The sequence below is a fragment of the Diabrotica virgifera genome, chromosome 9 (assembly GCF_917563875.1).
Source record: "Diabrotica virgifera virgifera chromosome 9, PGI_DIABVI_V3a".
NCBI lineage: Eukaryota > Metazoa > Arthropoda > Insecta > Coleoptera > Chrysomelidae > Diabrotica > Diabrotica virgifera.
Genome location: NC_065451.1, coordinates 182,459,813 through 182,474,101, shown reverse-complemented (window position 1 = coordinate 182,474,101; position 14,289 = coordinate 182,459,813). Strand labels below are relative to the sequence as shown.

Genomic DNA, 14,289 nt, shown 5'->3' with positions numbered 1-14,289 from the left:
GGCTGTTATTCCATGTCCATATTTCACCATTAATGATTAGCTTCTGGTATCCTATTTTTACATTTTTTCCATTATGCCTCTCTACCATAGCCTTGCTTCTAATTTCTTTCTGAATAATTCTTTCTTCTTTTGACATATCATCATTAATATAGATTCTTTCGTCCTTTTTGGTTTTTAATTTACTTTTATTTTTCATTACTTCTATTTTGTTTTTCACGCTGTTGAGTTCCACTATGACAGTATTTTCTCCTATTTTCCTTGCTCCATTTACATCTACTGAAACTTGTAGCTCTTTTTCCATAAAATTCTCCATAGCCCCTCGTAAAACTTTCTGATCATTTGTATCAATTTTTATTCCTTGTATTATTACATTTTTTCTCTTTCTTTCTCTTTCCAATTTCTCTATTTTTTCATTTGCTATACTAATTTCTTTTTCTAATTGACCTATTTGATTTATAGCTTTTTCGTTTGTTTCTCGCAGCTTTTTTATTTCATCTTTGTAGCCGCTTTGTTGATCTTTCAGTTCTTTAATTTCATTCTTTAGTTGTGTGATTTCGTCTCCAGATCTATATTGTTCTTTTTTTATGTCTTTTATATCCATTGCTAATTCCCTCATCATTTTCATCATTTGTTCCATTCCACTTATGTTATCTTCATCTGTTTTTTGTGATGTTCTAGCTGTTATTTTTGATTTTTTGCTGGGATGTTCCTCCTCTTCCCTTCTCCTTTTCATTTCATCATCTAATTCGCTATCTGAACTCATTGTTCTTAATTCCTAGTTATTTTTCGTGCTAGAGTTATTAGTCAATGCGTCACGGGTGAAGTTTCGTGGAGAACTCTACTCACAGTTCAAATTCCCACCCGCACCCGCGCTAGCCGTTACTAATTTTCCAGCACTTTTATTCCTAGGTAAAATCAAAATCAAAATCCGGCCCTGGTTATCTGTTTATAATAAAATTAATTATATTATAATAAAGTTTTCTACTTACAGCTGATTCTGTTTATTAATATGCTTTATTTTCCTGTAGAAATACACCATTCACAATATTGTTTTGTTTCCACCTACTGCAAAACCTGCTTTGTTTATATTCGATATCACACAAGTTTTTATCACTTTACACAAGAATTTAATTCCTTATCGTTGGAATTACTTTTTTCCGATTTTTTCACTGTATAATTAGTTAACTAATTAGGTTGTTTATTTATGTACCTACATATATTGGTTTATAGTTACACTGCACTTTTGTATAACACAATTGTTTTATTGCTATATCTGCCCGAGAATCGAGTTAAGATACGAGCTAAACACGTGTGTTCTATTCGCTGGTCAGCGACCGATAAGAAGACCAAATGTGGAATTGGAGAGGATGTATGGTGAACCAAACATAGTAGGGATCGTAAAATCACAAAGACTGAGATGGTTGGGACATATCCAAAGGATGCCAAACACGAGACTTCCCAAAAAAATACTAACGAGAGGAATAGGAGGAAAGAAGAAGAAAGGTAGACCGAAAACCAGATGGAAGAAAGATGTTGAAAAAGACATAGAAGAACTGAAAATCACAAATTGGAAAAATAAAGCAGCAAATAGGAGAGATTGGAAAGGAATAGTAAACCAAGCCATGGGCCTTCTAGGCCTGGAGAGCTAAACTATATATATATATATATATATATATATATATATATCTGTATATTTTTCCTTCATATTTTATCGTTTCAGGCCCAAGAATGGTGCGGAGCTATTTTGACTGTCTCTCAGGTAGCATCACGCATAGAAACACAACACCGAGAAATGGAAAGAGCGTTCAAAATTGCGAAAGAAATGTCGAATCTTATAATTTATTGTCAAAGTACCACTTTTAATATGGAAAGGGTGAAGCAACAGATGTTCGTGTTTTATGAAATGTCATCTTTCCCAGAAAACAAGGCTGAAAAATTGATATGCCAACAAATGAGGAAATTCTTTTTGAAATACCATCAGCATCAGTTTTCAAGGGTGAGTAAAATATAAGATAATTTGTACAAAATAATGGTGATTTGATGGGTAAACTCTTGATTCATTAGTGATTAGTGGAATAGAAATACCGGGTGTTCACTAATATTTTCCCCCATTTTAACTGCCTATAACTTCTAAACGGCTCAAGATAGAAATATGCGGTTTTCGCTGAAATGTTTTATTTTAGTAAAAGTTTTGTCTGAATGGATTGAATTTTTTATACCCCTTTTAAATACGAAAAAAAAGCGGATTTTTGAAAAAAAAACGTTGTTGACTTTCTTTAATGGAACACCCAGTATATTTTTTTTACAAATTGAAAGAAAGGTTATTCACCTATCCAGCGATATAAAGTTTTTCGAAATGGGTTGTCAAATCACTGAGTAATTAATTTTTAAAATGAGAGGTGCAACGTGGATATCACATACCTAAATACCATAATAAGCAAAATGATATTATGTTATGTGATTTCCACATTGCATCTTTCACTTTAAAAATTAATTGCTCAGTCATTTGACAACCGATTTTACAAAATAAAATCGCTGGATAGGTGAATAACCTTTCTTTCAATTTGTAAAAAAAATATACTGGGTGTTCCATTAAAGAAAGTCAATAACGTTTTTTTTTTCAAAAATCCGCCTTTTTTCGTATTTGAAAGGGATATAAAAAAAAGAATGTGTGTGTACTTTGTACGCACGTAAGAAGATATTCTTCTATTATATAATAGGTAATTTAAACGAAGTAAATATACTTAAAAGGTTATTTGTACTTATTTTATTTAAAAATCAAACTAACTTTCTTATCTACCACTTTCAAAAAAGAAGAATATCTTCAAAAATTATATAATAATATACTTACAATCATAAAATCTATAAAAATAAATAAAAAAATAATAACTTGCTGGGGGCTTGAACCCACTTCACGTCTACCGCGCCGTATGAAAGTTGACGTCATTTCAAACTGCACCAAACTCTCGTATACGTCATGTGGGAATATACACAAGCTAAACGTTTACACCATAAATTTATATGAATTTAATAAAATTATTAGTTTGATTTTTGTCGAAATAAAATACAACAAAATATAGAGTAAGAAAACGATATATGAGATGGAGATTTGTAGAAAGTTTGTTCGTAAACAGATTATGTAAATTAAAGCATTGCCTACTAATAGGTAACTACATTATTTTGTTTACATTTTCCAAATAGATAGGTATTGAAACTATTAGGTATTTCCAACTGAAACATTTAGAATTACGTACCTGCGGCTTTTCAATACTATTTAAAAAGTCACTATAATTATAAATTTGATTTTATTTCTGTCCACTCATCAATAAAAACTAATATTATACAATATTTTTGTTTACCGATAACCTCCATATTGAACAATTATTGACAGATCATTTCAAAATTTCAACACCCAATCAGAGCCCGTATAACAACTAATACCATACTGTCGGTGTGCGCATGCGCGCGGATCAATCAAATTTTACCCTCAATCGATTCGCCGCTAAAGAAGAATATCTTCAAAATTCAATCCATTCAGACAAATCTTTTACTAAAATAAAACATTTCAGCGAAAACCGCATATTTCTATCTTGAGCCGTTTAGAAGTTATAGGCAGTTAAAATGGGGGAAAATATAAGTGGACACCCGGTATTCCGAGCATCGCCTTTAACCCTTATCCGGGTAACACATTTTACTTACGTAACCGGGCAACTCGGGTCCGTTGGGCCCACCACTGTTCTTTAATGTACTATTAATATTTAGGACCCATAGATTATGTCTAATATTCATTTTTGATTTTTTATTAAAGTTAAATTTAAATTCTCTAGATTAAAAAAAGGTGCTACTATAGTACCTATGCGGTCTACCTCGAGGGTGCGGTCTACGTCGAGGGTGCGATCTACCTGAAGGATTTGCACAAAATAATGAAATGCAAAAAAACTTATGTAGAAAAAATATTTATTTACAAGTAATAAAGATTTGGAGCCAAAGAAGACTTAATTAATAAATAAATAAAATCTTTTGTAAATCTAATGGGCCATTTTATTTGAAAAGAGGGATTGGTATTTACGCATACCCTGGAAAAAGATTACGGTGTTGTTGCCTTTCATTATTGCGTGAAAACCCTTCTGAGAAAAGAGTATAAAAGAGAAAATATAGTAGGGCCTTAAAACTTCCTCCAAAGTATATCTACATTATGATTGTTGATACTCAGGTGCCCTGCAGTTAGTATGAGTCCAATAAAGGCATATATCTCTGTAGAGTCACAATATGTCCAGTTCTCTATCCCAGGACTTTTTTGGCTTCTGTATTTGTACACTTCACTATTTCATTCGCAATTTTTTCGTCCACAAACAAACAAAATGAATCAACAGGATCATCCACACTTTGACCAGGGGCTAACATTACTTTGTGCACTTTGCTTTTTATTATGTCGCAGGATCGCATACGTCCTGTCGGTTGTGGTGGACTCTTCCAGTTAATTCCATCCTTAGTTTCAAAAATTACACACTCTGAAATCTGGGAACTGGTAGCTACACATTCTTCTTCATTATCACTCAATACTACTTGCTGATCATCCTCTTCACTTGCTTCCGAAAGATGATCTTCAATTTCAGAGTCACGTTCAATGCCAACTACTTCAGGAGATTCTTCATCATCCGAATCCCATAAATTATTTGCAATATGTTGCAGTTCTGCAGCTGATAATGGTTTTTGGGACATTTTATTCGCACTATCTACTTTCACTGTAATTCAATATAATTTTATTGGCTTAGTAGTTGTCGAAACTAACATCGGTATCAAACGACTGATAGCAGATGCATTATTTATTTCAAAATATGTATAGGTACCTACCTAAAAATACTATTACATTCCAGCAATCATTATCAGTTTTTACAATTCATTTAGAGTAGATATAACACCTATTCTATATCTCTTTGATGTTCACATTAAAGAGATGTTTAAATTGTTTGTTGCACGTTTAGACTTTATTATTGGATTTCCGGAATCATAAAAGTCTACATAATCCACAAAAACATTACCTGACTGCCAGATTAACTTCTGTAACAAAGATTTAGACTTTAGGTATAAATACAAGTAGGGCCCGACAGGCCCGTATTGCCACTTTACGTGACAAAATTCTTTCGACGCAATAATTTCAAAAATTACATATAATGAATATTTTGAATAGCTCATGACTATGTTGAAGGAAACACACGTCTAAACAAATTCAGTGCTGCGTAAAATTCAATAAAAATAGTAGTCTTACGAACCTTTCTGATGACGGCTGACTTAGAAACACGTGTTAGCAGCTCGTAAAGAGAGAACCGAATTGAATCGAAATACAACCGTCTATGTTTATTTTTTTACGTTATATCTCGACTTTGTTATGGCATTGGCATCTCCAAAAACTATTTTGAGATAATACTTGGGATCCTTTGATATACTTGGTCCTTCTTCTTCTTTAGGTGACGTGTCCGTATTCAGACGTTGGCTGTCATCACGTTCACAAGTTCCTGAAACCTTTCTCTATCAGCTGCTGAGCGAAATAATTCTTCTACTGTGGAACCACACCATTGTCTAATATTACGCGAACATGAAAGTTTCTTTCTACCAATCATCTCTTTCCACTTTTCCTTGTATCATTAGGTGAAGCAGATGGTAATTAGGTGCTCTAATTATATGGCCGAAGTATTCTGTTTTTCTCCTCTTTATGATGCTTATGAGACGTTCTGAATACAGCATTTGGAGAACATCTTCATTGGAACTGTGCGAAACCCACGATATCTTTAGGGTTTGTCGATAGTACCACAATTCGAATGCTTATAATTTATTTAGCATTGTGGTTTTTAACGTCCATGTCTCACAACCATACAATAATATAGACCACAGCTAACATTTCAGAACCTTCTTGTGAATATTCATCGACTAATAACTCGTTACTCGACTATAATTCGTTATAAAGCTCTTCCTTTATCTGTATTTTTTTTTTCGAATTCACATGTATTTACAAATGATTTTTTTGGAATGTATACTCTATTTTTTAAAGCGATTAAACATTAATCGTTTTAAAGAATTTAATCGAAAAACGAACAAACGGCAAAATATCTATCAGATATTCTGGTTGAAAAGCTAAAATAATTATTTTAAATTGCTGTATGGTGGTCCATCGAAGCATGAAATAAAAAAGATAATAAAAATTGGAATAAATCCTTTGTAAAAGGTATAAAATTTATTAAAATAATTTTAATAAATTTTATACCTTTTACAAAGGATTTATTCCAATTTTTGTGATTGATGGTATACAGCCAACTACAGGAAAACTTTTCTTTCCTTGTGGATTTTGAAAAAAGATAATGATTGGTATTTTAGAGACATCTGACAGTGTCAATAAACATTTGAATTGTGCTTATTCTTGTCCGAAAATCTAAAACTCAATTCCAAAGTGCTAAATTAAAATCTAAAATTGTTATCATGTAGATAGTGGATAAAAAAGTGCTACAATGTTAATGATAACTACATCTTGGATCGCAATGTTTATATTGCATTTACACAACTTTTAATTTATAGGTGTATCCCAAAGGCCAAAGAATCGATTCTTCCAACTACAACCCTATTAACATTTGGAACTGTGGTTCCCAAATGGTAGCTTTAAACTTCCAAACAGGAGGGAAGCCCATGCAACTTAACCAGGCTAAGTTCAGGGACAACGGCAATTGTGGATATTTGCTAAAGCCGACCTTTATGTTGCATGATTATTTCGATCCGTACGAGAAAAACACACTGGTTGGTATCGAACCCCTAAATATTTCAATAAGAGTAATTGCCGGACGACATCTTTGCAGGTATTTGTAGACTTTATGTTGAAACTAACAGTCCAGGGCGATCTGTTTTGAGATTTACGTTGAGTGGTGACTCATATTTTTTTGCAGAAATTGATTGGAAACAGCTCATACAATAATAATTGAGTTATCCTCCCACTCAAAAAGATCCGAAACATTGTTTAAATAATCAAAATGTCAAAAAATAAAGGAAACATTTTTTTTCTTAATTTTTTGATTATAACTTTAAAAGTATTCACTTTCTAGAAAAGTTGCACTAACATAAAAGTTGCGTAATTAAATTTCCTATAAAATAGGATTGGTTACGAATTTTAAAAATTGCCACTCTTGTTGCAAAATAGCTATACTTTCGAAAAAAGCATAAAGAAACAAGTATTCGCATTTTACGTTTTTCAACAATTTATGCTACACTTAGGACCTTCATATTTTACACAGAAAAACTCTATGATATAGTAAAACAATACTGTAAATTTCATTCAGATCGGTTCAATAGATTTTGCAAAATAAATTTTGCAATCCAGCTTTCGCAAAAAAAATTCATTTTTTAAAAATGTTGCAGGACTGAAAATAAAGCAGATAGCTTGAATTGAAAGTCGATTTTTTTTACATATATAAGAATACTGTACCTTTTATTTGCAATTTGCAAAATTAAAATCGATTAACTACCACGGCGTCAGTAATTTTTTTAAATAAATATTAATTTTTGGTGCTACGCGCAGGACAGCGGTGTTCGATTCGCACAAGTTGATTTCCACCAAAATTTGTTCCAATATTTATCTACTAGGTTGTTCAATAAGTTTTGCGGTTCGATAAGAAAAACACAATTTTATGACTTAAAATACACTTTATTATTCAGTATAGTCATCCTGAACATCAATACACTTGTTCTAAGGAGATTTTAATTTATTAATTCCATTACTGAAGGGAGAATCAGGAAGGGTTGCAAAATACGCTTCCACAGCTGTTACATACTCGTCATTTGATGAAAAACTCTTTCCACGCATAATTTTTTTTTAGATATTGAAACAAATGAAAGTCGCTAGGAACCAAATCTGATTAATACTGTGGATGCTCTCACAAATCGAACTTTAATTCATGGATTTTAGACATTAGTAAAATATTCATATAACACGGTGCATTGTCCTGGCGAAAAAGGATTTTTTTCTTCTGTAAACTGAGTTTTTTTCACGATTTTTTTTCCTTCAGCTGGGCTGAATGTTTACAATAATATCTAGAATGTATTGTTTTATCAGTTTGCAAGTAATCCACACAAAAAATTCCTCTCAAATTCCAAAAACTGATGCTAAAATCTTCTTGGTCGATTTCTGGACACAAACTCGTTTTGGAGCCGAAAACCCAGATTCTACCACTTTTTAACCTTTTGTTTTGATTCAGGATTATGGTGATAGACCAAGTGTTATCCTTTGTGATGAATGGACGCACAAAATCTACAATATCCTGTCGAAAACGCCCTAAATATTGTTGATTCGAATGTGTTTGTGGTCCGTTGTCAGCAAATGCGGCACCCATTGTGACCACAGCTTTTTGAAACCCAATACTTCGGCCAAAATATTGCTGATGCTGCCGAATGAGATGCCTAGGGATTCTACTAAATCATTTTCAGTTACTCGACGAGTTTCCAATACCATATCCTGTCCATATCCATGTTTTTTCTACGATTTCTGATGGGCTTGCTATTTTTGGGCGTCTTTGAGGTCGATCGTCTTCAAGGATTGAACGACCACGTTTAAATTGAGCAACTCACTTTGTACAGTAATAATTGAAGGCGAAGAGTCCTTATCCACTTTTAACATTCGTTCATAAATGTCCTTTGCCTTTAAACCTTCCAAAAATAAAAATTCAATCACTGCACGATACGTGATTATTTCCATTGTAAAAAATACTGTGACACATCGATACTAAATGGCTTCTAAAAAAATAATGAATTGACAGATTGAAACAAAGCTTCACATACGTTCATATGAAGAGTGTACCAATATAACAAAAAAAACATGTTAGTAGCCCTCTCTTATCCAACCGCAAGACTTATTGAACAACCTAGTAATATATTATTTTCTTACTCTATATTTTGTTGTATTTTAATATTTTAATTCCACAAAAATCAAACTAATTTGATTATTGTTTGTGAAATATTGTTTAAACAATTGCATATGTTTAAAAATAATAAACTTTATTCTCCAAATTAAAATATATGAACAAAGAAAGTTTTTGCTAAAAAAGTGTTATTTCAAAGGACAGAGTATGTGTTTTTATTTTGCAATAAATAAATTTATTTATTTATATCGAAATTTACTAAAAATTAAAATTTATCGATCATTATCAAAGGTCATTGGAATGCCCAATCAGAGCAAGCGTATCCGCTGTCCTGCGCGTAGCACCAAAAATTATTGTTTATTTAAAAAATTTCTGGCGCCGAGGTAGTTAACCGATTTTAATTTAGCAAATTGGAAATAAAAGGTACGGTATTCTTCTATATGTAAAAAAAATATTCAACTTGCTGTCTGCTTTATTTTCAGTCCTGCAACATTTTGAAAAAATACATTTTTTTTGTGAAAGTTGGATTGCAAAATTCATTTTGAAAAATCTATTAAGCCGATCTTAATGAAATTTACAGTATTGTTTTAATATAATATCCTAAAGTTTCTCAATGTAAAATATGAAGGCCCTAAATGTAGTACAAATGGTTGAAAAACTTAAAATGCGAATACTTGTTTTTTATGGTTTTTTCGCAAATATTGCTATTTTGCAACAAGGACGACAATTTTTAAAATTTTTAACCAATCCTGTATTGTAGAAAGTTTAATTACGCAACTTTTATGTCAGTGCAACTTTTCTCGGAAATGAATACTTTTAAGTTAAAAAACGAAGAAAAGAATCGAATTTTTCCTTCATTTTTTGACGTTTTGATTATTTAAACAATGTTCCTGACCTTTTTGAGTGGGAGGATAACTCAAATAGTATTATATGAGTTACTTTCAAGCAATTTCTGCAAAAAAATATGAGTCATCTCTCAACATCCAAATGTATTTACTAATAATGCGGCAGATTCGTGCAAAATATTATAAGAATTGTGCATTTAATGATAGAAGCATATAATTTGGACCACATATACTACACATATAAAGGTTCGAATTTAGATAAGAGGCCATCTCAGATTTTGCCCTTTAAAAAAATGGCGGGCATTCAAAATGGCGACTAGACATATGTGACTATTAGCACGATAAATTTTGAACGAGACGTCAGATTTCAACTAAAGTTGGTATATAGGTTCTTTTTTTGATGTAAGTATAATATTGACATTTTGAACTGGAAGAATCGGTTTACCAGAAGTTGTTTTTTCCTGGTTTATATGTAAAAATATGTTGTTGTTTTTTTCAATTCTTTCACCCTGTATGTATTAATTTTTAAAAAGCTAATACCGCCGTTGAAAAGAGCGTAAAAATATTTTTTATGAAACAGTTTGAACTTTTTGGTTATGTTAAGTACCATTTAATAAATGCATAACGCATCTTCTCATGTACCTATGTGCGGCAGATTCGAGCAAATATTATAAGAATTATTCTGCATTTAATGGTAGAAGCATATAATTTGGACCACATATACTACACATACAAAGGTTCAAATTTAGATATGAGGCCATCTCAGTTTTTGTTCCTTTTACAAAAATGGCGGGCATTCAAAATGGCGACTATACATATGTGACTAATAACACGATAACTTTTAAAATAGACGTTAGATTTCAACCAAATTTGGTATATAGGTTCTTTTTTTTTATGAATAAGATCAAGGTTTTGAACCGGAAGAATGGGTTTACCAGAAGTTGTGTTTTTACTGTCTTTTTAATTTAAAAATATGTTGTTTCTTTTTCAATTCTTTCACCCTGTATATATTAATTTTTCAAAAAGGTAATACCGCCATTGAAAAGAGTGTAAAAATATTTTTTAGGAAATATTTGGAACTCTTTAGTTATGTTAATTACCATTTAATAAATGCATAACGTATCTTCACATGTAGGTACCTATGTGCGGCAGATTCGTGCAAATAATAATATAACAATTATTGTGCATTTAATGATACAAATATATAATTTGGACCACGCATACTATACATACAAATATTCAAATATAAATATGAGGCCATCTTAGATTTTGTCTTTTACAAAAATGGCGTACATTCAAAATGAAAAGGTAATCAACATAACTAAAAAGTTCAAAATATTTCCTAAAAACTATTTTTACACTCTTTTCAATGGCGGTATTACCTTTTTTAAAAATTTATATATACAGGGTGAAAGAATTGAAAAAGAAACAACATATTTTTAAATTAAAAAGACAGTTCAAACACAACTTCTGGTTAACCGATTCTTTCAGTTTAAGATCTCGATCTTATCCATCAAAGAAACAACCTATATACCAAATTTGGTTGAAATCTAACGTCTAGTTCAAAATTTATCGTGCTATTAGTCACATATGTATAGTCGCCATTTTGAATGCCCGCCATTTTTGTAAAAGGAACAAAACTGAGATGGCCTCATATCTAAATTTGAACCTTTGTATGTGTAGTATATGTGGTTCAAATTATATGCTTCTAACATTAAATACCCAATAATTCTTATATTTTTCTCGAATCTGCCGCACTTAGGTACATGAGAAGATACGTTATGCATGTAATAAATGGTAATTAACATAACCAAAAAGTTCAGAATGTTTCATAAAAAATATTTTTACGCTCTTTTCAATGGCGGTATTAGCTTTTTAAAAAATTAATACATACAAGGTGAAAGAATTGAAAAAACAACAAAATATTTTTACATACAAACCAGGAAAAAAACAACTTCTGGTAAACCGATTCTTCCCGTTCAAGACCTCGATCTTATACATCAAAAAAAGAGCCTACGTACCAACTTTGGTTGAAATCTGACGTCTCGTTCAAAAGTTATCGTGCTATTAGTCACATATATCTGTCGCCATTTTGAATGCCCGCCATTTTTGTAAAGGGCAAAATCTGAGATGACCTCCCATCTAAATTTAAACCTTTATATGTGTACATGTGTAGTATATATGTGGTCCAAATTATATACTTCTATCATTAAATGCACAATTCTTTCACCTATCGGCTGCACTATAATATTTTTACAGATGCGCCCTGGTCTATAAGTAGTTTGTTTGTTTTTTCAGTGCATTATTTTTGATTAGTAACTTTTTTATTACAAGGTTCTGAAACTGTTTTCTTGTGGCATGTCTAATTTAATTAGTATGTTTATATAGGCTTGAGTCACAATTATTCGTAGGATGAATTGGCATTTCGATTTCCACTCCGGAAATAGTTCTCAAAAAAAAAATTATTATAAAAGTTCTGGGAAGATTTTATAGCCTAAAAAAATACAAGATCCTTTGTAAAAGGTATATTTAAAAGACCCCAATAAGGGTTACATTACAAAACAAAACGTTTTCGGATTAATAGGTAATCCATCATCAGTGTTAAGCCAATAGCATGCATGCGTGAGCCACCAAAAAGTTATGGGTGAAAACCCTTTAAAAGTTTCAAGAACTTAAATGATACTACATATTATTATTAATACAGATGGATGTTGCAAAAATTCCTGGATATAACCCAGGGCAACACAGGACTCGTGGATGTGATATGCAAGGAATGAACCTCACATATTGAAAATTGAGTGTCAACTGAACTGAAAGGTGAAAGATTGACAGTTGACACTCAATTTTCAATATGGGAGGTTCATTCCTTGTATATCACATCCACGTGGGTTAGAGTCCTGTGTTGCCCTGGGTTATATCCAGGAATATTTGCAATATCCATCTGTATTAATAATAATATGTAGTATCATTTAAGATCTTGAAACTTTTAAAGGGTTTTCACCCATAACTTTTTGGTGGCTCACGCATGCATGCTATTGGCTTAGCACTGATGATGGATTACCTATTAATCCGAAAACGTTTTGTTTTGTGATGTAACCCTTATTGGGGTCTTTTAAAGATACCTTTTACAAAGGATCTTGTATTGTTTGTGATTTATGGTATACAGCCAGCTACAGGAATTTTATTTTCCTCGTGGATTTTTATTTTATAGCCTGTTTTTTTTTTCGTTTAGGGATTTCTTTTCAAACAATGAAAAAGGCCTAGATCATATGGACCATAGCAATGCCCTAGGCCCTAGGGGTTTTGTGTTTTTTTTTTGGCAGAAATTTCAGATATCCGATGATCAGATATCCTTGTCAGAATTCTCAGATATACAAACATGCCTGGGACAAGGAGCACAGAGAACGACTTCCACTTCGGAAAAGATTTCCGAAATGAAAGTCGAAACATCAAATAAATTTAATTTCAAACTTAAATTGTGACACTTCCCAAGCAAAATAGTAAATTGCATAAAATGCCACAAGGAAATAGTTTCAGAACACTAACAAATTAACACAAAGTAACAAACAAAAATGGTCAAAATTTGATAGTAGGCTATTGATTATGTATTTTAGAAAGGAACTATAACGTTAACGGGGTTTTATTATTTCATATAGTCAATGGACCTCTGAATATGAAAAACCGCGAAGTGCTACCATTTAAAGGGGTGCGTTTTTGAAAAAGAGTGAATTAGTCCCTAGGCTCAGGGCGAATTAGGGTGAGTTCTATGCACTTTTGGTACAAACACGTCTACAGGAAAATTGTTCCAGGTTTAATTTACTATCGAAGCATCACATTTTAAAGTCAAAAATATTGTTTTTACAAAAATATATTCAAAAGAAAACCAAGAGAAAAACACGATAAATAGCAATTTTGTTTTTTGTCCCATAACTTTTTTCCACGGGGATAGAGGTATAGGCATTGCTTCACAGAAAAAAAACATCCATCCTTCTTCTTTAAAATGACGTTAGGTAGAAGTCTCTCTAATTTCCAAAATATGATTTTTAAAATTTCACCACTCACAGCCATTTTTCCCATTTTCCTTGTTACTTATCAAACATTGCTCTGTAACTTGTTTCTACGTAAAAAAAGTCACTTACCTTTAAAATGGTCCATTGTAGAAGGCTGTATCACTATTTTTAAGCAAAATATTTATGGCTGTTCAAAATTTTATACCTACTTTTAATAATTTTTGATATATTTTACGATTATTGTTAAATTTCTCATTATAACTTTTTTTATTGTATATTTAATCAAGATATATTTTTTCAAAATGTGACATATACACATGCAATACGTCCCAATAAGTTTGAACCATACGGAAAACTTTTTTATTATTAACTTTATGAAAAAAACTGAATATTTAAAGAATGCTGTGCATAGTCTAAAACCTAAGATCCAATATTCAATCGTCAGATATAAAATTTTATCAATAGTGTACGAGGTATGTTAAAAAATATGAATTTCGCTCAAGAGTAAAGTACTTTTATATTTCACAATATCGAAAA

At 31.6% G+C, this 14,289-nt stretch overlaps 1 protein-coding gene across 2 annotated transcripts in view; it reads left to right on the top strand.

Annotated features, from left to right (window-relative positions):
* The window catches only part of LOC126891888 (1-phosphatidylinositol 4,5-bisphosphate phosphodiesterase gamma-1), a 212,360-nt gene that overhangs the window by 121,916 nt on the left and 76,155 nt on the right, over positions 1-14,289 (top strand). For both annotated transcript variants that reach the window (XM_050661227.1, XM_050661228.1), the window contains exons 12-13: positions 1,721-1,996; positions 6,571-6,845. In XM_050661227.1, the coding sequence (XP_050517184.1) occupies positions 1,721-1,996; positions 6,571-6,845 (551 nt within the window). The remainder of the gene's footprint in view (positions 1-1,720; positions 1,997-6,570; positions 6,846-14,289) is intronic.